The sequence below is a fragment of the Polypterus senegalus genome, chromosome 1 (assembly GCF_016835505.1).
Source record: "Polypterus senegalus isolate Bchr_013 chromosome 1, ASM1683550v1, whole genome shotgun sequence".
In the NCBI taxonomy this organism is placed as follows: Eukaryota; Metazoa; Chordata; class Cladistia; order Polypteriformes; family Polypteridae; genus Polypterus; species Polypterus senegalus.
Genome location: NC_053154.1, coordinates 100222613 through 100248594, shown reverse-complemented (window position 1 = coordinate 100248594; position 25982 = coordinate 100222613). Strand labels below are relative to the sequence as shown.

Genomic DNA, 25982 nt, shown 5'->3' with positions numbered 1-25982 from the left:
TTCAAGAGCTAACCCTAAAAAGTGGTGAGGCGGCCTTCTGCTGTTATGCACCTAAAATCTGGAATAGCCTGCCAATAGGAATTCACCAGGCTAATACAGTGGAGCACTTTAAAAAAACTGCTAAAAACTCATTATTTTAACATGGCCTTCTCATAACTTCATTTTAATTTAATCCTGATACTCTGCATATTCAATTTATTATCATAACTAATCCGTACTAACCCCTACTCTCTCTTCTGTTTCTTTTCCTGGTTTTCTGTGGTGGCGACCTGCGCCACCACCACCTAATCAAAGCACCATGATGTTCCTACATTGATGGATTAAAAGCCAGAAGTCCACATGACCATCATCATCTAGTCCTTCCATGAGAACCCTAAATACAAAGAGGGCTGTTTCATTTATGTTAGGTAGAATGCCCATAGGGGACTGGGTGATCACATGGTCTGGAACACCTGCAGATTTTATTTTTTTCTCTCCAGCCGTCTGGAGATTTTTTTTCTGTCCTCCCTGGCCATCGGCCCTTACTTTTGCTCTGTGTTATTTAGTGTTGTCTTATTTTAATTCTGACTTTATCTTTTTTTTCACTTTTCTTCATCATGTAAAGCACTTTGAGCTACATTTTTTGTATGAAAATGTGCTATATAAATAAATGTTGTTGTTGTTCTTCTTCTTCTTCAAGGTGACAAGTAGCCACAGTTCAGGGCTAACAGTGACTCGTACATTGGTTGACAAGCATGTAATATTGTCTTGTACTAGCTTTTAATTTTCTTTTTTTCTCATAGATTACACAGATGCTATGCAGTCAAAAGTGTGAACCCAGTACTCTTCCTACGACGCCTTATCAGGAGGATTTTTAACACAAGGAGATCAATGTTCAGGTCTAATAAAGCCAAATGATCCGTATTTTGTGAATCCAATGAAGGATGAACATCAAACCCCAAGGGTTAAAAACACTCTGGACTGCCTAATAACTGCCCCCCAAAGGTAAACACACAAAACTTCAATCTGGGCTGCAGGCTGGCATTTACCAGAGTCAAAAGAATGTGCATGTAACGTCATATTGAAGTCAACTAACCCTTACACTTCCCCCAACTGGCTATAGTCGGTTCCCAATGCAATTCTTACGCCAGAGAAGAGTATATTCGGCAACATACTTTCGTTGAAAGCTGCAGCCAGCAATAATTATTTCCCGGTGCAATTCGCCAGCATGTTGGAGCCGAGTATATTCAGCGGCATACATTCGTTGAACGCTGCAACTAGCTGTAGTTGGTTCTCAGAGTAATTTGCCAGCACGCCAGATCACAGTATATTCGGCGACATACATTCATTGAGCAGTCAGCTTATGACCACTGCTGCCCCCTAGCAAATCAACATCACTGTCCCTGGGATTCAGCCACTGCACTAGACTAGCCTGCAAACATCAGCATTGGCCTCTGTGTGAATGCGTGCAGCCAGTTCAAGTGTAGTTGGCTCGGTGATTTACTGAATTTCATCCATGACATCAGTTGCACCTTGTACATATAATAAAAGATTTTTGTAGTAGTTTTTTTTTTTATAGTTTTTACAGTTCTTTGGCAGAGTGTAAAATGAACAGTGTTGCAGTAATTGTGATGTTCTTTGCATGAAAAATAGCGTTCCATTAAAATTTCACTTTTTCTTGGTGAATTGTGAGGTTTTCTTAAAAAGTGCAGCAAAACAGTATTTGGCGTCCAAGGGTGAATTAACCCCCCAAAGTATGTGGCAGTTTAAGGGTTAATCACCACTACAAAATGCAACTTAAAAACGCATAGGTTGCTCAGAACGCATTCATTTAACCAAGTGTGAAGACACAGGGCCTTTCTGCTATATTCCTTTCTAATTGCATTTTAGCCTCCCTAAAATCCTTCTTAATGGTTACACTCATGTTCTCATAAGCCCTACAATTCACACTGGAGTTTAGTATTATACGCCTTATACAGCTGTTTTTTTCCTTTGCAGCTTCAACTCTTTATTAACTCACTGCTGAGGATTTTTTTTTTTAATTTCCTACTAATTCAAATTTAGGTATGTACCTGTCCTGCATTATATGTAAAACGTTTTTAAGCCTGTTCCACTGCTAGTTGACTGACTCCCCACTTAAAAGCTTATGCCAATCTATCCTCTTTAGATTTTGCCGCATCTACTCAAAATTTGCCCCACCAAAGTTAAAAACTTACCAGTAGGCCTGGGAAAGTTAACACATTGATTTTTGTGATTAACGTGGCTTGTTTAACGCATTAAAAAATACTAGCCAACCCGCGGCGTACCATACGCCACATAATCGGGCCGTTTTTTTAATGATTTTTAAGCACAGGGAGAAAATTAACAATTGAAAAATCGGTAATGTAATAAATCAGCAAGAAAAGCAACATTGTAACAATGCACGGAACGAACCAATACACAATCATCTGTGACTGAAAACTGGTGGACCGCCATCGCTCATGTGCCCACCACCAACTCGTCACTTGAGTCGTTGTCGTCTTTGCACAGTCCAGATGCACCTGTGACTCACGTAGACTTTCCGTGTTCCTGCAGGAGCATCTAAGAAGACGCATGTTTGTCGCGGATGCGAATTGCTGTATGTAGCGTGTAAAACAGTTTGTTATGGTGCACGCGGTCGTGCGTCATAACCGAAAACTTGGTTTTTAAAGACTGCTTACTTCTTGGTGTTGGTGGGCGTAACTCCTTCCTGCATGCGCCATAGGTGTCTTACTTGTCGGCGGCTTAGTGAATCCACGCCCCTTCCGGCGTGTTTTCCATGGGTGTCTTGCCTTAGTGAATTATATATATATATATATATATATATATAGATTGTCAAATCCAGGGTTGGCAATAAGGCAAACCCCTCAGGTAGTACTTTGGTCATAACGGCATTTTCATGTAATTTATTTATTTTTAACTTTACTAAATAACACAAAAAAGTTAAGTGTGTATCTAAAGAATTACATACATATCCAGTGCCTTATTTATATACTATTTTTAAAAATGTTATGAAATAATTGTACTGTATTATCAAAAGTTATCTGCTTATTCGTGGCTACTGTTTAACATCATTCCCTGGGTTTACTCTTTCAGGACTGTTTAAGATTATATTCTAGGTTTATAGTACTGTATTGTCTACCACTGTTTCTTGTTTTGTTTTGGATGTGCTCTGTTTCTAAGTATGTCAGAGGACTAGGACTTTGTGAAGTGTGGTCTAGCGTCACATGGGGAGGCAAAATGGGGAGGCGGGGAGGGGGGAATAGAGCAAGCGATTTCTAATCTGTCATTTTAACCATTACAAATTTAAGTGTCAACATAACAATAGACTTCATAGCAATAAATCCAGGGATAATTTGAAATTATGGTCAAAAAGTTATCTTATGTAATAATGTACTACCTTAATTAAGACTACAAAATGTCAACAAAAGTTCAGAAGTAATGTCTCTATGACCAAACAGTGAACTTTGTGAACTGGAATATCAAAGGTCTCAATTACAAATTAAAGAGAAAGAAAGTATTCTCTGATCTAACAGGGCTAAATGCCAAGATTTTTACAGGAGACCCACTTATTAAGCAAGGATCAGTTTCGGCTGCACAGAGACTGGACTGGCCAAATATTCCATTCCAGCTATACAAAGAAAACTACAGGTGTGGGAATTCTTATACTTAGAACAATTTCATTTGTAGTATCAGATGATCGCCATGGGTAATTTAATTGTAAAGTGATTTTGACAAATATCTATACAACAAATGTGGATGATAGGGGCTTCATTCAAAACATATTTACATCCAACCCTTATGTGAACACTCATAAAATTATAATGGCCAGAAAACTTCAATTGCACTTTAAATATGGATCTGGATAGGACTCCCTGTCACAGGGGCGATACTACGTAACATTGCAAAAACATGTACACAGTTTTGTAATAGACCACTGGAGATTTCTAAATCTAAACTCAAGAGCATATTCCTTCTTCTCACTAGTACATCACTGTTACTCAAGAACTGATTATTTCTTTATACATATTTTTTTGTGCGAAATCAAATCTTCTAAGTACAAAGCTATTGTTATCTCTGACCACCCCCTCTGATCATGGAGCATAAATCATTATGCCCCACATACTCATCTTGTAGCTGGTGTCATAACCCACTTTTATTAGCTGACGTCAACTGTACAGTTTATATCCAAGCAAAATGATTATTTTAGAGACAAATACAAAGGGGATTATCAGGAAAGGACTTGAACAGAAAATATTACTAGATCCAGATGATATGCTACTATATATATCGATCCACAAAATACTGTGGCTGCATTCCTAGCAGCACTAGCAGAATTTCAAAATAATAAAGCGTTTTTTTCCAACAGACTTTTGCTGTCTGCATGGAAAAACTTAAGCAAGACTTGCATAGATGGTCTACCCTCCATCTCACTTTAGCAGAGAGAATTAACACTGTCAAGATGATTATCCTTCCTAAACTTCTTTTTCCATTTCAAAGCATCACCATATATATTAAAAATCATTTTTTAAGAAATTAGATTCAATCATAACCTTCTTTATTCAGAATTTAAAAAATCTATGCATCCAAAGGGAGACCCTACAAAGACATAAGGCAGAAGGTTGCATGGCTCTACCTAACTTTCAGTTCTATTACTGGGTGGCAAATATACAAGCTATAAAAACCAATGGACATTTACACAAATACCTGAACACACACAGGCTTGGCCCACAACAGAAATAAAATACTGCAGTACTTCTTTACATTCCTTGCTTTGTGCCCCAGTAAATACAATTTATTGTCAATATACTAACAACGCAATTGTGCTTCATTCACTCAGAATATGGAACCAATGTAGGAAGTACTTCAAAATAGAGAAGCTTTTATCTGTGGCACCTTCATGATAACCACCCTTTTCCACCCTCTCATACTTGCACAATTTTTAATGTTTGGAAAACATATCAGATTAAATCAATTAGAGATCTGAACATAGATAACATCTTTGCACCCTATAAACAATTACATTCCAAATGTAACTTTCCATTAACACAATGTTTTCACTATTTCCAAATTAGAAACTTTGCTAAACAAAATCTGCCTAATTTTCCTCACCCCACCCACCAACACCACCTACTTCTATTCCGAAAGAAATATTGGAATAGGAATAGGAAGTCCCTTCCTTTCAAAGATCCCATAGTACAGTGGGAAAAGGATCTCTCATTCAACATTTCAGAAAAGGAGTGGAAGGCAGCCACGCACAGAATTCACTCTAGCTCCATATGCGTAAAATATGCAATTATTCAACTTAAAATCATCTATCGAACACATCTGTCTCCTTTAAAATTGTCCAAAATGTTTCCAGGGCAAGAGCCAACCTACAAACATTGCAATCGAGCTCCAACCATATGTTTCGGGCATACACCAATTAAGCACCAATCTGGACCAAAATCTTTAAATGCCTTAAATGCCTTTCAGAAAGCCTTTGTGTCACAATCTCTCCTAATCCAATAACAGCTGTGTTTTAGCGGTGTTTGGTGTACAGTGATCCCTTGCTGTATCGCGCTTTGACTTTCGCGGTTTTGCTCTATCGCGGATTTTATATGTAAGCATATGTAAATGTATATTGCGGATTTTTCGCTGATTCGCGGATTTCTGGACAATGGGTCTTTTAATTTATGGTACATGCTTCCTCAATTTGTTTGCCCAGTTGATTTCATACAAGGGACGCTATTGGCGGATGGCTTAGAAGCTACCCAATCAGAGCACGTATTACATATTAACTAAAACTCCTCAATGCTATAAGATATGCCTCCTGCGCGGTGCTCGATTGTTTGCTTGTCTCTGCCTCTATCTCACCCTCTCTGACATTCTCTGCGCCTGACGAGGGGGTGTGAGCAGAGGTGCTGCTTGCACAGAAGCTGTTTGCCTAGTGGATACGGACGATCCTCTAAGAAATGCCGCTTTATCGAGGTGCGTCCAAAAGCACACTTATTGATTTTTTGATTGTTTGCTTTGATCCCGCGCTCTCTCTCTCTCTGACGTTCTCTGCGCTTGACGGAGGAGATGTGAGCAGAGGGCTTTTGCACAGAGGCTGTTTGCTTAGAAGATACGGACGCTCCTGTAAAAAATGCTGAAAGGCTACCTTCACATTGATCCCTTCATTGCCGCTGCTTTATCGCGGTGCTTGCATACTTAAAAGCGCAACAGCCCTATTGATTTTTCATTGTTTACTTTACTCTCTCTGACATTCTCCGCTCCTTACGCGCACTTTGAAGAGGAAGATATGTTTGCATTCTTTTAATTGTGAGAAAGAACTGTCATCTCTGTCTTGTCATGGAGCACAGTTTAAACTTTTGACTAAAGGGTGTTATTTCATGTCTAGAGGGCTCTAATAATGTTAAAAAACGTATTTAGAAGGTCGTAAACAGGTTTTCTATGCTCTAACTGCGAAAATATTAGATTTATAAATAAAGAATCCTACTTCCTGGAAATTCATTTATCTGTCTGGAGCGGATTAACCGCGATAAACAAGGGTTTACTGTATAACTGTGCGGAGAATATTTATAAACAGTGTGGGAGAGTTTCTAAGGGCTTAAAATATATAAAAATAATCATACAAACATATGGTTTCTACTTCGCGGATTTTCACCTATCGCGGGGGGTTCTGGAACGCAACCCCCGCGATCGAGGAGGGATTACTGTACTCCCAGATGGGCTTAAAGTGGACAAGGACAAACAAACTGTAATTGCCTTTACTTCACTACTAACATGAAGACTTATCTTGCTCAACTGGAAGAATCCTAACTCTCCTATTCTAAGTCAGTGGGTAACTGATATTTTATACTATTTGAAATTGAAAAAAAACCAAAATTCTCACTTAGAGGATCTGTTCAAAAGGATCTAATTAATAACATTTTGGAATAAGCATTTACATACTGCATACTGGGGAAAATTATATTCTCATTTTTTTTTTTTTACTCTTGAAGTTTTACTATGGTTGTTGGCCTTCCCCTCTTTCTCATGGGTAGGGGTAGAGCTGAATTTAGTTTTGTCAAGTTTTGCTTGCTTTTATGGAAGGTTACTTTCTTTTAATAAATTCAATAAAATGGAAACATATTTTCATTTAAAGTTTTAAAAATGTTGCATTACTTGCAAGTGAGTAGGAGGAAAGAGGGTAGGAATGGGGGAGTTGATGGCAGTCCTGATGCAATACTGAAATGTTGCAAAGATAAAAACTATGCTCTCTTTTTTTCATTTTATGTTTCTATAAGAATAACAAATCAATGTCATATCAAATAAGTGATAATTAAGTTATCTTTGAGAGGCACTAAAACTAAGTCTCTAGTACCTCTGTACTTAACTCAACAATCTGCCAGGTAGCTTACAGTGCTGACTGTCCTAAAATAATGACAAAATTCTACAAAATAGAAGTGTAATGATTATCCCTACCCATTATTCCAGTTTGCAGTATCTTCATTAATTTATGCAAAGAACACAGCATAACCATCCAAGTAATGCACAGTGTAAGATTTAAAGTGAGACAGCAGCTATGGAGATCTTTTTTAGTGTACCAGGAGCAAAGGTATAGGTAGAGCAGCGTTTTCCAACATTTCTTCTGTGGTGGCACACTTTTTGTAACCCAAAAAATCCTAAGGCACACCATGATTCTACCAAACAAAAAAAATCTCTTAGACGTGTTAAAATTGTCCAAAGGGAAGGGACAGAAGGCGGCAAAAAAAGCAGATACATCACTTAGTGAACACCATGGGTGTATTTTCCAGCTGCTTTGTCTATTTGCCCACTCATACAGGTGGCCCTCTCTCTGCCTCACCTCCAGTGACACGGGGTCAGTGGTAACTTGTATGCTCATTGTCCCACAGCTTTGTGAGAGTCACTGGTGAACATGCACCCAGGCAGATGGACCCCTGACACGTCTACTGGCTGCTAAAGTGCTCTCTGAGTAATGTGTCTGCAAAATGGTGATCACGGACTTAATTTTATGTCAGCTACTCCAAGTAGTCCTGTCCTCCTCGGACAGGTCTCGACAACCTGGGGAGTGTGTCTCTCTCAGGTCTGGACCCAGAGGCACTACATTGTTATTTCTGAAACGCACCAATTGAAAAACACTTCTGTACAGTATAATTATGAAGTCATTGATGGTGATAAACAATTGAGGATAGCATTTGCAGGATATTAACACAAGTTTTAATGTATGCCCATTTAAGAGATGCATATTCTTTCAATTAAATCAGTCTTCAGCAGTGCATTCAAAGTCAACAATAGTTCTGATCATTTTTTTTTTTTTACTTTGACACATGTGTCTCACATGCTATGCCAATTTGAGAATTAATACATTGGCCTTGTTTCCTTATTGCCTTCTTTCAAAATGTCTTTTAGGTGCTTCATTACTTACTTGTATTTTGTTAAAAGTTTGGGTTTAAGGTCATTTTTTAAGTTTAAACTATGCCATTCATTTTTATAATTAATTTCTGTTGATTCTACATAAATTTTGTGATTCAGTGTGTATTTACTTCATAATTTATTAATTTTATAATTACATGTTTTAATGTTAAATGCAATTAATCCCAATTAATTGCATTAATTTATGTGATTAAATTACTAATTCCCAGCCCTACTGTTTTAGTCACAACATCCACACTGTTCCAAAATACTGAGAACTGTGACATTGACTCTAATGGTTCAGTCACCTCTGCACCCACAGTTCTATCCTGATTATTAAAAACAGTAAATGCAGACAGGCTTCACTCAACGTTGGAGCTTTAACATACTGTATTAAAAAACAGTCACTGATTAATTCTAAACACTCCTGCTCTTATACTCCAATATTTGCAAGGTTATCCCAGTTAATATTCGAGTAGTTAAACTCCCCATTACTATAATATCTCCCTGTAAACTTGCCTTTCTCATATTACCAAAAAGATGTGCATTGAAATTATTGCCTACATTAGGCGGTCAACAACACACTCCATAAGACCTCTTTCCCTAAGACAAAGCCATATGTCCTCACTAAGATGGAGCTCATCATCCAACTGAAGAAGACATGTTTAAATTCTGTTTGACATAAACAGCAACCCCAACCCCACCTCCTTTTCTGTTCAGTCTATCCTTCTAAAAAAAATTTGTATCCCTCTATGTTATACTCATCCCAATCATTGTTATTTAGCCAGGTTTCTGCTATTTTTATAATATAATTATGCTATGCCACATACAACTCCAACTCGCTTGTTTTATTTTTGATAGCTCAAGCATTAAGGCAGGTTACATCTTCCAAGGCAGGCTAAAATCTTAATACACTTATCATAAAGTTACATACAAAAAATAATATATGAAAGGTTTAATGAAATAATGTGATGAATGCCATATTCACATTTTTAGAACCACTGTTAAAGAAATATTGTCAATTGAGAATCTCAAGCTATAGTCAAATCATATTTTAGAAAAATATGACATCTTAATGTACAGAATGTTATAACCAATAATGATCCATAAGCATAATAACACAATAAAATATGATAAATAGCACTTAAAATTTTAGTGTAAACCATTATATAATGGATTTTAAAAAATCTGCACACCACTGCCAAAAATCTCAGGTTTTGTGTAATAAAAATATGAAACACAGATAAATCTGGTCAGAGCTTATTCCACCTTTATTGCTAAATTGCAATCGATACAAAAAAGGTAAAAACAAATCAGAAACTGTTCAATGAAAAAGGGAAAAAAAATGACACAAAAAACAGGCTGAATTAGTGTGCACATCCTCTAAATTAATGCTTAGCTGAAGCAATTTTTGATTTTGTTACAGCACTCAGTCTTTTTTGAAAAGTCTATCAGTTTGGCACATCTGGACTTGATGATATTTACCCACTTCTCCTTCCAAAAAGTTTCCAGATCAGTCAAATTACAACAGCATCTCCCGTGCACAGTTCTCTTTCGGTCACCCAAAGATTTCTGGCTGGGCCATTCCAAGACATTGATCATCCTTTGATAATGCCATTGCTTTATTGATCTTGATGTACGCTTTGGGTCACTGTCATGCTGAAATGTGAAGTTTCTCTTCATCATCAGCTTCCTAGCAGATGCCTGAAGGCTTTATACCGAAACAGACTGATACTTGGAGCTATTCACTATTAAATCCACCAAGACTAAACCCCCAGTTCCAGCTGAAGAAAAGAAGCCCCAAAGAATCATGCTGCCTCCACCATGCTTCACTGTGGATATGGTGTTCTTTTGATATTGTGCTGTGTTATTTTTGTGCCAAACATACCTTTTTGGAATTATGGCCAAATAGTTCAACCTTGGTCTCATCAGCCCATAATACATTTTTCCACATCATTAAGGGAGGCTGGGTATATTTTTTGAAAGGTTTAGCCAGGCTTGGATTTTTTTCTTTGTAAGAAAATGCTTTCATCTTACTACCCTAACTCTTGGTGGCCTCCCTGACCAGTTTTCTCCTTGTCTTCTCATCAGTCTTTGAGGTACGACCTGATCTTGGTATAGTCATTGTTGAGCCATAATTTCTTAACTTATTGATGACTGTCTTCATTGGGCTCCATGAGATATTTAATGCTTTGGATACTTTTTTGTACCCCTGTTCTGACTAATACCTTTCAATGATGAGATCCCGTTCATGATTTAAAAGCTCTTCTAACCAACAGGATATCAAAATAATCCTACAGGAACAGCCAAACTTTAACTGAGTTCAATCAGATCCACTTTAATGGATATCAGGTGCATACTAACCACTATCTGAGATGAGACTTGCGATTGTTTGGTTCTGAACACAGCCACATCCTTGATTATTACAGAGTGTGCACACTAATGTAAACTAGTGTTGTATGATTTTGTATTTCCTGTTTTCATTGAACAGTTTGATTTATTTTCAGCTTCTTTGTATAGATTGCAATTTTGCAATAAAGATAGGATTTATCTTGGTTTCAATTTTGTATTACATAGATAGATAGATACTTTATTAATCCCAAGGGGAAATTCATATACACAATATATCTGCAATTTTGGCAAGGGTTACAGAATTTCCAGATCCATATTTTACTATATATATATATATATATATATATATATATATATATATATATATATATATATATATATATATATATATATATATATATATATATATATATATATATAATATCATACATCATAATGTGAGGTTTCGCTGCTGCTAGCACTTTGCGAGTATATTATTTACCTTTATTATTATTTATTGTTAAATATTGTATGAAGCACCATTTTGTACAAGGTACCATTTATGCCTTAATTCATTCTTAACCATATATACACCATTTACTGAAATAGATTCATGGCATATTTATCATGTGTATTTGATTTGATTTACCTCATACCCTGTTTAATAAGAAGTAATGCACTGAAAAGAGGCCGTGAGTTTGCATGTTCTGCTCTGCAAGCTTTTTTTCTTTAAGCGCAGCTTCTCAGTATACAGTTTATGCACTGTTAAAACAATTTATGCCCTAAGCTCTTCCTGACCCTTTTGTGAAACTGCTTTATGCCATCTTTATGATGTTCTTTGCTGTACACTTCTGGAGATTTTTGCTTTCCAGTTATTCTCTACTTGTGTTCAAAGTACACATTACTTAGACTTTTTATTAGATTTCTTTTTATTTATTTATACTACTTTTAAGTATCGTTCATATTTTTTACATTTGTTACCTTTTGGTTATATAGATTCATAGCATTTTATGAAAAAAATACGTTACATTTTGACCAAAAAAAACTTTTTTTCTGGAAAATAAAAATTTAAAAAAGATTTACATTTGAAAATGGAATGTGTCAATTTAAATTTGATAAACATTTAAAAAACTTTACATTTTCAGTTATGACAAAATGTAATAGGCAACAAAGGATCACATTTGTTTGGCTCCTTCTGTTCAAATATGATCCCAGGTAACAGCTCCTACTTGCTCCCATCTCTTCTTTAAGTGGCCTTGTTAGCTGAATGCAGTGGTAGTGCATGCAAACTTCATACTGACAACAACCAGGCATAACATTCAAAACCAGAACCCTAGGTTCATGAATCAGCAGCACAACTGTGTCATCCTACTTAACAGCCACTTATGTAAATGTATTCTGTTTGCTAGTAAATGTCACTTCCACTCCTAATGCTATACAGCTCTATTTTTCACCACGCTAAACAGCTTCAGACATGTGCTTAGTTTTCTGAAATTTTACTTCTTTATTTACATGAAAACTCCACCCCAACAGTCAGTGTGAACAGACAAGCCAAATTAAAAGCTATCCTTATCTCAGGAAAAATAGTGCCTCAAATATGAGAGAAAGTACTTTACAGTTTATTTTTGTTGTTATAAATATACATCAGAAATATGTAGAGCATGCTTTCTGAAACCTTTGCCACATAAAAATGAATGTACGCTGTAAGTTTTAATCAACTACCCCGCCCTACCCTCCCCACCCCAGTGTTTCGATATACCCAGTAAACCGCAATTAAAATTTCAAGAACAGGCATGGCAGTTTTTTTTAACTTTAAAAAAAAATACTGCACTTAAAAGCACAATTTTCAACAGCAAATTAATGTACAACATGATTGTGAAAAAATTACATGAAAAACACCAAATTATCCTTTAATATGCTAATATAAACTAAATATAGAAATGTTAAAGAATTTTAATTTTAACACATTAATTACAAACATCTTCCACACTGATATCAGCTGACAAGGATGTAACTGATGATAAGATGCTTCTGATATGCAGAGATGAAATCAGAGTATATTTCCTAGCACATAGAGATCTGTGATTGATTTGTACAACTAGGTTGGTTAAATTTTTAGTTGCAAACTAATTTTAAGGAAATTAGGATTGGGCAATCTTGTTTTGAAATCTAATCAGGGAAATGCGTTTGAATATTACACCTTAATTTCTTAACTTCTCGAAATGTTGTTTATGTCTTGTATGTTTAAAAGAATAATTAGTCATTCTCCTCCAAAGTCTCAGACAGATGGGGCTACAGCTATTGCTCTTCCAATGCATTCCAGCCGTGTTAATTAAAATAAAGAAAACAAAAACCACTATATTTTTAGGATATCAATATCACTAATTCCTTGCCTTTTTAAAGTATTTTCCATAGATTGGTTTCCTCCTCAACATCGTTTTTCTCTTCAGTAAATTACTCCTGCTACAACTGCTTTATAATGACCATCTCAACAGTCCAACCGCAAAAACCAATGTACCTCAATTGTAGAAGTCTTCAGTAGTGCAATCTGATCTTCACGAGTTAGTTCCAGAAAACCAGGCAGTTGTTTGGCAAAATCAACAATCTCTTGGACTGACATGATAGCCAGTTCTGTGAAATGAGCAAACCTTTGCTGACGTACTTCTCGATTTTGTGGGTCCTGGTTCTGAGGCCATGGCTGTAAAGCAGAAAGGTAAATTTTGATTTGAATCTCTAATCATCAAGAAATATTTGCTTACATATACTCTATATAATTATCCATAGAGGAATTTAACAAGATTTTAAAGGAAGCAGAGGATTTCAGTGGTGAAACTGTACTTGCACATATCAGAATAGGTAAGAGAACCCAGCAGCCTAAAAGCTGCCTTTGTACTATTATGATATCATTCTAGGATAGTAGAGGGTGTTAAATATCATTCATGATATCACCATCACAACATTTACAGAGTAAAAACGTATGACCAAATTTTAAGACAGAAAATACCAAGGTCAGTGCTTTGCGATAGTAGCCTTTAGGTGATTAAATAATTGAACGAAGGAATTAAAGGTAATTTCAACAAAGTGTTACCATTCCTCTTGTTAAGGGGCAAAAGCACAAGAAAAATTATGGGAAAAAAACAACAATGAAGGAAAATCATGGCTGGCAAAGCAACAGGTAGACAGGAAATCCTTGCCAAAAGTTTACTCACAGTCACTTTGGGGCGGTCAATGAAGGAACGTTTATTACACTGTTTTTGCACTGACACCAATTTCTCTATCATCTCGCGTTGCTCAGGAACAAGCTTAACAGGCTCCAAAATGGAGGGGGTACGTAACAGGGCCCCAGAGTTTCTAGCAGTCTCATCCTCCTGCCTTTTAATCTTTTTCAGTTGTATCTGTTCTTCTGACAGGACACCTGTGAAAAAAAATGAATTAATAAAGATCATTCTATTGAAAATTCATATTATACGACCAGTCCAAAATATGACTTTTGCCTTTCATATCTACTGTTCCCCACTATACTCTCTCCCTCTTCCTCTTCTAAGCCGATACCGTAAAATACCCTATTCCACCCTTGATTAAATCTACAGTTTCTCTGCAATAAAACTCACCACACCAGGTACTAATAATTCTCAAATTTTCCACAACCACTTTACATCATCTTATTCCTAACTTGTTTCACACTCCCTAATAAACCACCATTTACATTTCATTATGTTTATGAGACGTTACTCTGCTATACTACCTCTTTGCCCTGCCCCTTGACAACTCACATTGCTCCAGCATGCCTGCCTCACGACACTTGCGTAGCCGGCATTCCTGGCATTTGCGCCGCATGTACATATCCATCTCACACTTGCCACCATTCTTGCAGCTATACTGTGCAGTCTTGATGACGCTACGGCGGAAGAAGCCTTTGCAGCCCTCACAGCTCAGTACATTGTAGTGGAAGCCAGAGGCCTTGTCCCCACACACGCTACACACCTCATTACCCAGCATTTTGGGGGCTGGCCCTTTTTTCCTCTTGACAGGCAGCCGATCTGATGGAAAAAAAAAAATCACACCTGTTTTCAATGTAAGAGATTCATACTGCGCAATAACTCATAACAAAGTATTATCAAATCAAATCAAAATAATACAGGAAAGCAGATCAAGTGGTGGTACAGGGCTCTTTTCACCAGCCTTCCTAAACCATCTTTTGTAAAACTTCACCTTAACCTAAATGGGCCAGATTTGCCTTTAGTATCAGAGGACCTAGTGCCATCTAGTGCCCAAAGAGTATAGCAACTCTTTGCCACGAGCAGCAGATGACACAAAATAACATATTCATTAAACTATCTGTGTAAACTATCCTAATTTTAGGAGTCATAGACTCCAGCTGATGATACCCAAGAAAGGCGAATTAGTAAAATACGGATTCCCCCCAGTGAAGTGGGTCATCCATTAACAATAAACTATACACAAATAGTCAAAATAAATTGCTTAAAATAGTTAAATTACTAAAGTATAGAACTGTGGAATAGCATACCTGAACAGGCTGCCGATGTATCGGTATCATAGTCCAGCTGCATTACTGTGCTGTTTTCCATTGAAGCTTGACCCATATCCATTTCCTGGGTGCTGGGAAGGATGAAGCCATCATGCTGTATGCTGAACACAGCATCACAGCTATGAGACTGTATAGCCAGAAGGCCATCATGGGCTCCCTCAGATAATAAATGAGAGACACCCTCTTCTACAACAGAGACAAGTTGTGGGTCTGGAGTCAATGCCAGAGGTTTACCTACTCCTTTAAAAAAAAAAAATAAAAAAAAAAAGGATATGGTAGTTTAATAATTACCAAACAATATAGGAAACACGAAGACACTAGACATACACACCTGATATAAAATGTGTTTTACAAAATGTATACTCCTATACCTTTTCTATTCACTCTGGGTTGCAGTGGCATCCTACTGTCCATGGACACATAGTTCTGAATATTGATATGGCACTCTACTTCTTCTCAACTTATATCACCTTTCTAAATTAATCTTTGAAAAATAGTCTCTGTTGATTCACTTTTTTCAACAATGTAAAGTCCGATTTATTCCTGTCTACTTAATGTATTCTACAGCAACAGACGTTCAAGTTCCCAAATTTCCCTGAGGTTGTCTGAATGTGTACTCCTCAAAAGATATCTAAAATTGCTCAAAGGATATATCAGATCTGGAAGAGAGGAAACATTTGGTATTTTTTGATATTCAGTACACTGTATTTATCCCCGAGAGGAATTGCAGAATTCACTATTCTTCCAAGATGTTTGAACAAGTGGGTGTTGCACAAGTGACAAATAAACACTAAGAAAAAAACTAGAGGAATAAAAGGCAAAAGGGATGCACATTCAAATTTACGCATTCATATGCAACCATAACACATACAATGGCTATAAAAAAGTATACTCTCTCCTTATGAATTAAAATTTTATGTTCATCAATACAGTATATATATTTTCTATTAACTGACCAATTTTTTTAACGTACTTATTCCAGTACAACCTAATGGGAGCCACAACATCTGCCATTACTGGCTACAGGGCAGAAAGAAGCCCTGAAACTGGTGCCAGTTCAACACAGAGCATACTCGCACATATGCATCCTTAGCCATATCAGACCAACTGAAGCAAATGATTGGATTTTTTTTTTAGCATTGATCAATACAAAAAGCACTGAAATATTAATGTCTAAATTACTAATTATTAAATTATAAAAAGATAAAGAATTATTTATGCCATTATACATTTTAACAAGTTCAGGTCAAATTATTTGTCTTTGGAAGTTATAAATCCTAAGTTATGGATAAATGTGTAAAGATTCTTTCAAAAAACTGAATAAATAAGACCAGGGATGCATTCAATGCAAATATTAATTAAGATTACTGAAAGGTATCAGCCATGGGAGGCTATAAGAAAATATTAAACAAATTATTTATTCCCCAAAGTTGAGTAATCCTCATCATACAATAATGGAGAAAATGTAGCACAACTGTAAACCTGTGTAAAACAGGATACCTTCCAGATATTTTGTAGCATTACAATGACATGAACTGCAGTGGCCAACGACAACTCAAAAATTTGCTTCCATAGCCAAGATGGAAGAAACCTGTTAGTGTTGTGAGAGAAAAAAAACCACAACAAATCTTCAGTGAAGTATACAGGCAAAATAATTAGAAACTAAATAGAAGAACTTATGTCATAAAATGTCACCAGAAGTTAACATTTTTATAACTTGATGCCTATAGCTTTTCTTCTCCTGGAAACTGAACCAGGTTAAGACATCTACCACCAGTCTCAAGACTGAAATCAGCAGAGTGGAAAAATGACATCAGCACATAAATCAAGTGAGAGCAGCAGTCAAGGCACCTGAAAGAATTTCTAGCTAAAGCAAAGGACATCCTTTCACTCTTGCATTAACCTTCATCATAACCTGATGGCTTCTGACTGCATTAAAAAAAAAAATAAAACTAGTGTAAGTATGTTGGTGGTGGACCAAATTCAAAAAGACCACATTCAGAGTCAGAAACAGATAGCAATCACATTTAACATGACCAAAAATTCCAACGCATTTTTATCCACATACAACAATCATGTCAGGTAAGTTGTAGAAGAGTAGCTAGTCTTGACATCTGTGCAGCTTTGAAAACTGAATGGCAGCAGTGGCATGTGGTAAATCAAGCTACCATCTCCTTCACGAGACTGTCACAGTCTGGCAGTATGGAATGACACTTTTTCTTGTTGAGCCATTAGAAGCAGAAAATTTCCATTCTAATTATAGTTTAGTAACTGCATTTTGCTGGGCAGATAAATGGAAGTGGACAATGAAGCGGTATTTTTGCCAGGTTTAAAATGTACATTATATACAAATACAATCTTTATATGAAACGCAAGTTAAAGGGGGATTCTGGAAAAACTAACAGTCATCACAAGCTGTATGTAATTTGTTTTGAATAATAACGCAGGTTGCTTTGAAAAAGTTTAAGGGCTGGATTCAGCTCACAGGCCTCGAGTTTGACAAATCTGACCTAGAGTGTACAGGCAAAATCGCATTGGGATTTAGTTTCTATATATAGTATCTTGAAGATCTTCAAACCAATTAAGTCCAGTTCAAAGCCATAGAGACCAGAATCCATCACATTAAGGTCATTTGCAAGGTCTAATCAACCCTGGATTGGATGCCAGCCCACCATAGGAAACAATCCCAAACACACCCGCACTAAATCATAAGGGACCATAAGTGTCAACTAATAGTTTATCCTGTACCTTTTTGGAGGGGTTATGGGGAAAAAGAGCTACCAATCACTAGCCATGGAATTCATTTCAGTTCAATTAATTTCTATAAGGTGATGTACCACTTATACACCCTGAACACCACTGTACAACTACTTGCAAATAAATACATTTATAAATTAATCAAAGTTCTTTAATCTAGTTCAGTATCATTTGAGGCAATAGCTTATCCTATCAACAGCAGGCAAAAATCATAGAAAGATTTACAATATAGTGTAGGTAAATTAAAAAACAGGAAGACATGGAATCATATCACAAACCATAAAACATTAAGAAAACGAGCAATATAGAGAAATATTCTGCATTAGTGAAGGGCTAGAAAAAAATATAAAGGTTATTTCCATTCTAAAAAAATTGAAAAGATACAAAACATATTGCTGCGGTGGGCTGGCGCCCTTCCCGGGATTTGTTTCCTGCCTTGCACCCTGTGTTGACTGGGATTGGCTCCAGCAGACCCCCATGACCCTGTAGTTAGGCTATAGCGGGTTGGATAATGGATGGATGGATGGATAATGACTGACTGACAAAACATTTTGACTCTACAGCTTTCAACACATGTGTGATGAAGTCTACAGAGCCAAAACAGCGTGCCTCTAACCTTCTTTCCATAATTTCATTCCAGATTCCAAATTCCTATTCAGACTCATTCCAGAATCACTGAAGTCGTCCTGTTAACCGAAAAAAACCTACCACAGAATACAGAGGACAGAATGAGAAAGACTTAGAAATGTTCAATTAAAATGACCGTAACAATTACAGTATACACAAACACACACACACACACACACACACACACATATTACACATACAATATAAACAGCTTTAGCGGCAACCTTAACAAGTGAACTTAATCACTATTTAAACCCTAAGATTAATTGGGCCTCCCTAATTTTTGTATAACTCAAGAGTTTGGGGACTCTATAGCTAAATGTTTTCCCACACACGTTGTTTTTATTTATCCTTAATTTAAAGCAGGCCTGCACTCCAGGATTACAGAGCATGCTCTTCAAGTATTAAGAAATCCTATAAGAAGGTATTTAATCATTTTCAACTTTTTACGTCAAAAGGAGGATTAATAAAAAAACCTGTTATAAACTTAATTGGAAGTCAGGATAATGATTTAAAAATAAAGTTATATTATTGCACTTCTTAGTTCTAGTTATAATCCTTGTCATCATGCTTTGAAACACTTAAATGCAAAAAAGTCAAGCTTTAAAGCCCAAGCTTTAGTTCAATTTAGAATGGGTCACAGGACGTAAAACAAGGTTCACCAAATGAGCCTCATCAAGTTTGTAAATATTAACTTGCTATATAAAAATATAGCAAACTGTCCAGTGTCCAGGTTTTTAAACTAATACATTCATCATAAAAGCTAAGACTACTGTAACACCTAGTAAAAGTGCCTATCATGGATCTACCCTTTATCTCAGCAAAATCACACATGAAACACAATTAAGATGTGAAAACCAAAATATCATTAAAATATCTATAAATGGACAAATAACATATTGATCATGAAAAGTACACTGAATTTTGAAATATTATTTATGAAAAATGACACTGTAAAATTGTAAAAAAAAATAGTTATAGTAAAATGGGAGTGGAGCAAGTGGACTAATAAGGAAGTTCTGAAGTTCACTGTTAAATTTATAGAATTACCAGTCATAAACCAAATCAACATGACTCAATGTTAGCAGTGATAGGCCAAGTCTTTAAGCTGTCACTGTAAAACCTATAGGATGACTCACCTACTTCTGACCAGCTATCTGGGGGCATCCCCACTACTCCAAGCAGTGTTGCCATATACAGTACTACAAGAAGAGTGGAATCAAGATCTCCTTTACTTGTAAATACACCCTGGATTGGATTACCATGTCCAATTCAAATCTCAAAACTCACTATCCCAAAATTGAAAGATAGGTAGGTTTCATTAATTTCTGGACATTATAATCCCAAAACATTAAAATATTACTGCGCTCTAACAATACTGATGCATCATACTCAAACACACACACAAAAGGTACACTGTTCAGCTACATATCAACCACACAATAAATCCATTGACAAGGTGCCAGTCTGGCAATCCAGGAAAGTTACGAGAGCCACAGAAAGACCCACATTGGAATGCATGATGAGTCAGCATTCTTAAGAATAGGTTTCACACCCCAAGGACTATAGGAACCTGCTCAAACATATAAAAGTGCCATGGGCAGCATATTATGGAGTGGTCACGATTAGAAGAAGCGATTTCCCTTATCTTTCTTAAGTGTGCCCAAAAGTTATTATTTTGGGGATAGCAGATGATTAGGAAAGTTGTGGGGAACACACAGGAAGCTGGAAAAATTTTCCCAAGACATAGGGTGGCAAAAAAGGCCTCTTGTATTTTTCTATGAACATTATAGGACCAGAGAGGAGATGGGCCTTGGCCCTTGAACAAACACTAGGAGTTGATAATTCGTATAGTAGTGCATACTTTTCAAGTAATTTTCTGTTTTTCAATAACAGGTTTTTTACTCATAGAGCTGTGTTTCATAAATAAACCAAATAATTATAAAACAAAACGTGCCAGTGTGCAAATACAACTGTTGTCAAACCTCAATGATATTTCTTCTTGGGGGGGAAAAAAGTTTCTGCCCAATGAAAGAAGTTTACAACATGCTGACAGGATGTTTATTGATAATGTTCAGTTTGCTCTAAATTTTGTGGTATGAAATGCTACCAAACTATCTGGAAATTGAAACAAAGCAATACACCAAACAAAGCAAGTGGAATACTAGTGTGAAAACGGCTTTAGTCGGTGGGTTTGTGTACCTGCCACCCCAACTTATAATTACAGTCGTGACCTGTTTAGCTGTTTAGCTAGGCATAGTATGTCAGCAAATTATTCTTTTCGGCCTATTTATTCATTACATTTTCCCACAATTTATTACCTCATGTTTATCAAACACACTTAATATTTTGTTTTTTATGTTTTGTTCTATGTATGGGTGATATAAGACAAATTGGGTATTTCCCATTCTGGTAGGCTCCTTAGTGACAGACAAGGCCTAATAAAACATCAGATTTAACAGGGAAGCAAACATCTAGCTTCGCCCTCCCCAACCTACATTGCAGAAAGAAGCTGAACTCTTCTTACCAGGATCAGCCTATCATCTGATAACAAAGGTGTCAATCAGAGTTGAACTGACATATTTCTGGTCAGAAAGTGCAATAGACACTATGCCCAAACAAAGAGTTATAATTCAATTAGTGACAATTCTGATGGACAAAATGTGCGAATGAGAAGGCACCAGTTTTGAAAGTGAAAATGATTTTAATACAGTATCAAAAGATTACACTTTGTTCAAAAACTAGCCGCACTCATGTCACAGGAAAATATGCTCTCTCTCTCCAGATGACCCCTCTCTCTGAAACTAAAAAGCTCATGAGCCAGTCCCTCTTTGTCAACCTGAAAACCGAGACCCACTGCTTCAGGCCAAGCCCTGTGCCAATGGGCTAGAAGACTAAGTGCCGATTTATACTTCACGCTCAGAACGCGTACGAGCCCGCATCATGGCTGCCACGTGTTCCCAGCGTTCATTTCATGCGTCCTCTGAGCAGGTCCTCAGAAATTAACGCGACGCGTGCGTGAGTTGCAGTACCAGCAAAAAGTCAGGGGGCACAGTGTGCTAAAAGTCGGAATGTGACGTCAGAGTCTCTGTTTACTATCTACAGTGCATGTGACAGAAAGCCTCTATGCAGATCCTACAGGGATCGATGTGCGTGCTTCGCTGTTTGATGAATGGTTCGATGTGGTGAAGGAAAATGCCGACATACAGATGCATTTGTGGTGCTTTTATATTCAAGCGTCGCATATTCCCGATCGTAATGACACGATGCATTTTAAAAAGTCTCACATAACATCTTTGTGCCGTCTTTTTTTTGCAACTTCACAACAGCAACATAATGTATAGCGGTGTATTTGAGCCACTGAGAAAAAAAAATAAAAGACACGGTGAAAACGTGTATTTTGTGATTAAAGTGGAAATTTCGGCTTTAATCTCGAATTGTCCACTTTAACCTCATAGTTTACTTTATTATTAAAGCAGACGAACGTAAAAGTCATCCTAGTTTTTAATCGCTACGCGCTTCTTGGACCTGACAGCTGCGGCAAGCAGCAATAGATCACCACACAGAACAAATTAAATGTATGATATTCCAACTCTCTGCACATTTAGAATCTTTAGATTTATACTTGATATCACTTTTATGATGGAATGCATTAAAGTGTGTATGTTACACTTTACATATAATGTAGTTTAAATAATGAATACTGTTAATAATTAAACACATGGGGGGAATAATTACACACATGGGGGTGTCACAGTGGTAGAGCGATAGCAATGCTGTCTAGCAGGGAGTTATGTTGCTGGTATATCCTGCTTGTATTCCTCACTGTGCTCTGGTTTCCTTCCAAAGATATGCAGATTTGGTGCCGCTAAAATGACGCTAGTGTATGTGTGTGCTTGTATTCACCTTGCGATGAGCAGAGACCTCGTCCAGGGATTGTTTCTCAGTCATACCCAATGCTTGCTGGAATGGACACATCCCTGGATTTATGGATTTAATCAATAAACATCCTTCTCAGAGATATTGCGGTAAGGTGTTATCGGAATTTAATGAGTGTTCTAGGCAAGTCACTACACAGAGAAGCCGAACATGTTCTCACCGTGATAATATCTCGCACTGCCACCTGGTGGATTCGTCCAGATTTACATAAAGTACGCGCGCAAGTATAAACACTACAACGCTTGCGTAGCAGGAGTGTCCTCTGCAGCATGCGTAGCATGAAGTATAACTCCAGCCTAAGAAGCTGCTATTGCTTCAAGAAGGGAACTTCAGCATTAAAACTACTGTGCCAGAAACAGTAATACTTTTGTCTATGAAGTTACAGACAACACGGCAAATAGTGAGCTGAGAAAAGCACAGAACACTACTGCACAAAGAGAACGTTTGCACTCTGATTCCTGTCTTTTATTTTTATATAATATATACAGATATCATACTTCTATAATCCTTGTGTTAAATGTCAATAAATTGTATTATTCTGTTAAATCGAGTGTGCTTCAGTTACTTTGATAAAAGTGTAACAGCCGGAGACTGCCTCCTACAACTAAGAAAGGAAGGTTAAAAAAGCAGGATCTTTACCAAATATTTTAATTAAATATGTGTTTCTAAAGGCAGAAAATATAATTAATCAGATTAAATCTCTTCCCATTCCTTCAGTGACTTCTACAACTGCTCCATCATAGTATATTATGATTGTGTCATTTAGAAATTGCTGCTTCAAAAGATCTTGCTAAAGATGGAAAAAGGTCTGACATGATTTGTCTTGAATTCAGCCTCTACCCCAATTAAAAACACAAAAGATGCAATATGACTAAAGGTATATATGTGATGGACTGGCACCTCATTCATCTAAGGAAAGTTTCCACATTATACCCAGTGCTGCCAGGACAGAAACAGAGTTTTCCAAGACCCTGAAATGGTTACAAAGGTTGGAAGATGTAGCTGAATTAACACAGAAGTCTGAAACACATACTCTAGAAGTTTCAAAATTCTTGCATGTCTTAGCATCTTACTTATTTCTTGCTAGGGTCAACGTGATGAAAGAGGCAACAGTGTCACTGCCTACCATGACCAACATTGTTGATGTTACTCGCAGACAATGTGGACATCTTCATCACTACAAGTTGTCATAACTGAAATATTCAACAACCTAAAAAAGAGAGAAAAGTAAAAAGACAATTTAAATACATTTTAAAAAGGTAACAAATGCATGCATTCTCATCACAAAAATTGCTTTGAATTTCTGCTGGAATTCTTTGAAGATGGTATTCTGCTTTTCAATTAGTTCTGCAATGGCACCTTGTGCACAATGAAAGTTGAAAGCAAGTCTACCAGTACAGTAACTTTCTCTTAAAGATGTTCTCATTCTTCTCACACATCACAGTTTCAGACAGTATACACTACTGGACAAACGTTTTACAACACCTCAGTTTTTCCAGTTTTTGTTTCAAACTAAATCACTTTAAATTAGTGCCTTCTTCAGGGAACAACTAATAGGTTGCAACCTACAGATGTCACACAGTAATTAAAATAAATTAAACCTTGTAACCTAAAGCATGCTATTTGCACAGGTGTCTCACCTTCTGCTGATTACTTAAAAACCCTCTGTCTGTCTTAAAGCAGCATTGGAACAGAGTGTGTTACTACACCCCCTGAAGTATTATTTGAACAATATCACACTGTAGAAAGTTGTAAATTTCATTGATAATGGCAAGAGAAAGACAATTAAATTAAATGAGACACATCATTATTATTACCCTTAGAATTGTAGGCCTTTCAATTAGAGATATTGCAAAAAAAAAATCAAAGTGTGAGTATGGTGTCCAAAGGCAATTGGAAACTGGATGAAACTCTGATAGGAAGAGATCTAGCAGGCCCAAAGTCACAGCCCAATCAGAAGATAAGTTCCTCAAGGTCACCACCAGATGCCTCACAGCACAACAGCATCAAGCACAACTTAACAGTGGTTGAAAAAAGGAAGTCCCAGTTTATATTATGAAGAGAGACTTTGTGCTGCAGGATTGACAGGGCAAGGGGCAGCAAGAAAGCAATTCCTTAAAGGACAAAATAGGGCATTGAAATACCAGGATTACTGCAGACTGGGAGAAAGTTTTATGGAGAGATGAATTAAAATTTAAAATCATCTGTTCATCACGCAAGGCATTTGTACACTGTCAAGTTGATGAAAGGATGGTTCCTCAGTGTGTCACACCAACTGTTAAACAAGGAGGAGGAAGTGTGATGGTCTAGGGTTCTTTTACTGGAGACAGAGTTGGTGATTTGCACAGATTGACTAGCATTCTGAATCAAAAGAGTTACTACAGTTTGACTGTTATATCAGCAAAATTTTGAATATTTTGTACTCTTAATGAGTCCTTGACTTATTTTTTATTTGCCATTGTTTACTTGTTCTATGCCTTGATTTCATGAAACATTAAGATATTAAACTGTGTGCTTTTCTATAAAATCTAGAAAAACTAAGATGTTCTAAAACTTTTGACATGTAGTGTACATGAAAATAAATTTAATGGAGACTGTGTTTCATTATTTTGTTTAATAAACACACTGTGGTAGATAAAATGTAAGATCTATTTAGTTGCCTACATTTCTGCAGAAGTTAGGTTAATAATCCAAAATTGAAGTATACCTGGTATAAATTAATAGGCCAACAAGAGGTGAATTTTTGTGGGTTTCCAACTCAAAAGGTACTCTTCTGAAAACATCTTCCTATTTGTAAGGGAAAGAAAAAAACTACGCTAAAAAAACATGTCTTTGTGATGTCCAATTTACTTTCCCATATCACAAAACACAATTACACATTAATTGAATTTGTTAAAGTGAAAAAGTCGTAACTTAGTTACTACCATAAAACTAAGCCATTTCAAACAGAAAAAGTAGAAAATATAAAGTGCAAGAATTAAGACAAAGTGTCTTAATCCTGTAATTTTTAAAATGAGCTCAACAATGTTCCAAGTTCCACAGACCAGATGGCACAACAACAAATGACCCAAATCAGCAAGCTCTCCTTTGTCTTTTAACATATGTGAAAACAGCTGACCCCAGAAAGCATCACAGTTCCCTCTTTTACTCTGTTCAGGTCAGCAGAAACACCCCAGTTGAGAAAGACATATGCAGGGGAAGCAATTATTCGTTCTCAGCATTCATAAAAAAAGACAGGCGTGTCCAAAGGATCCCTACCCAGGAGGAGAGGAAGCTTCATTCTTTTTTCAGAATTTCTTTGCTGATGACTACAAACTTCAGTCGCCATCAAGGCGCCTCATAATCCATTTTTACGTCTAAAAGCATTTCATACTTTTTGCAG

The 25982-nt window shown here is 36.7% G+C and overlaps 1 protein-coding gene across 6 annotated transcripts in view; it reads right to left on the bottom strand.

The window, feature by feature from the left end:
• nr1h3 (nuclear receptor subfamily 1, group H, member 3) overlaps positions 1-25982 on the bottom strand; it is a 55551-nt gene that overhangs the window by 16142 nt on the left and 13427 nt on the right. For 3 of the 6 annotated variants that reach the window (XM_039754118.1, XM_039754122.1, XM_039754132.1), the window contains 6 exons: positions 25308-25387; positions 23727-23810; positions 15257-15517; positions 14502-14768; positions 13938-14143; positions 13247-13426 (listed from right to left, as the gene is read on the bottom strand). In XM_039754118.1, the coding sequence (XP_039610052.1) occupies positions 13247-13426; positions 13938-14143; positions 14502-14768; positions 15257-15517; positions 23727-23775 (963 nt within the window). In that variant the 5' untranslated portion in view covers positions 23776-23810; positions 25308-25387. The remainder of the gene's footprint in view (positions 1-13246; positions 13427-13937; positions 14144-14501; positions 14769-15256; positions 15518-23726; positions 23811-25307; positions 25388-25982) is intronic. The other 3 variants (XM_039754124.1, XM_039754140.1, XM_039754146.1) reach the window with 2 other exon arrangements.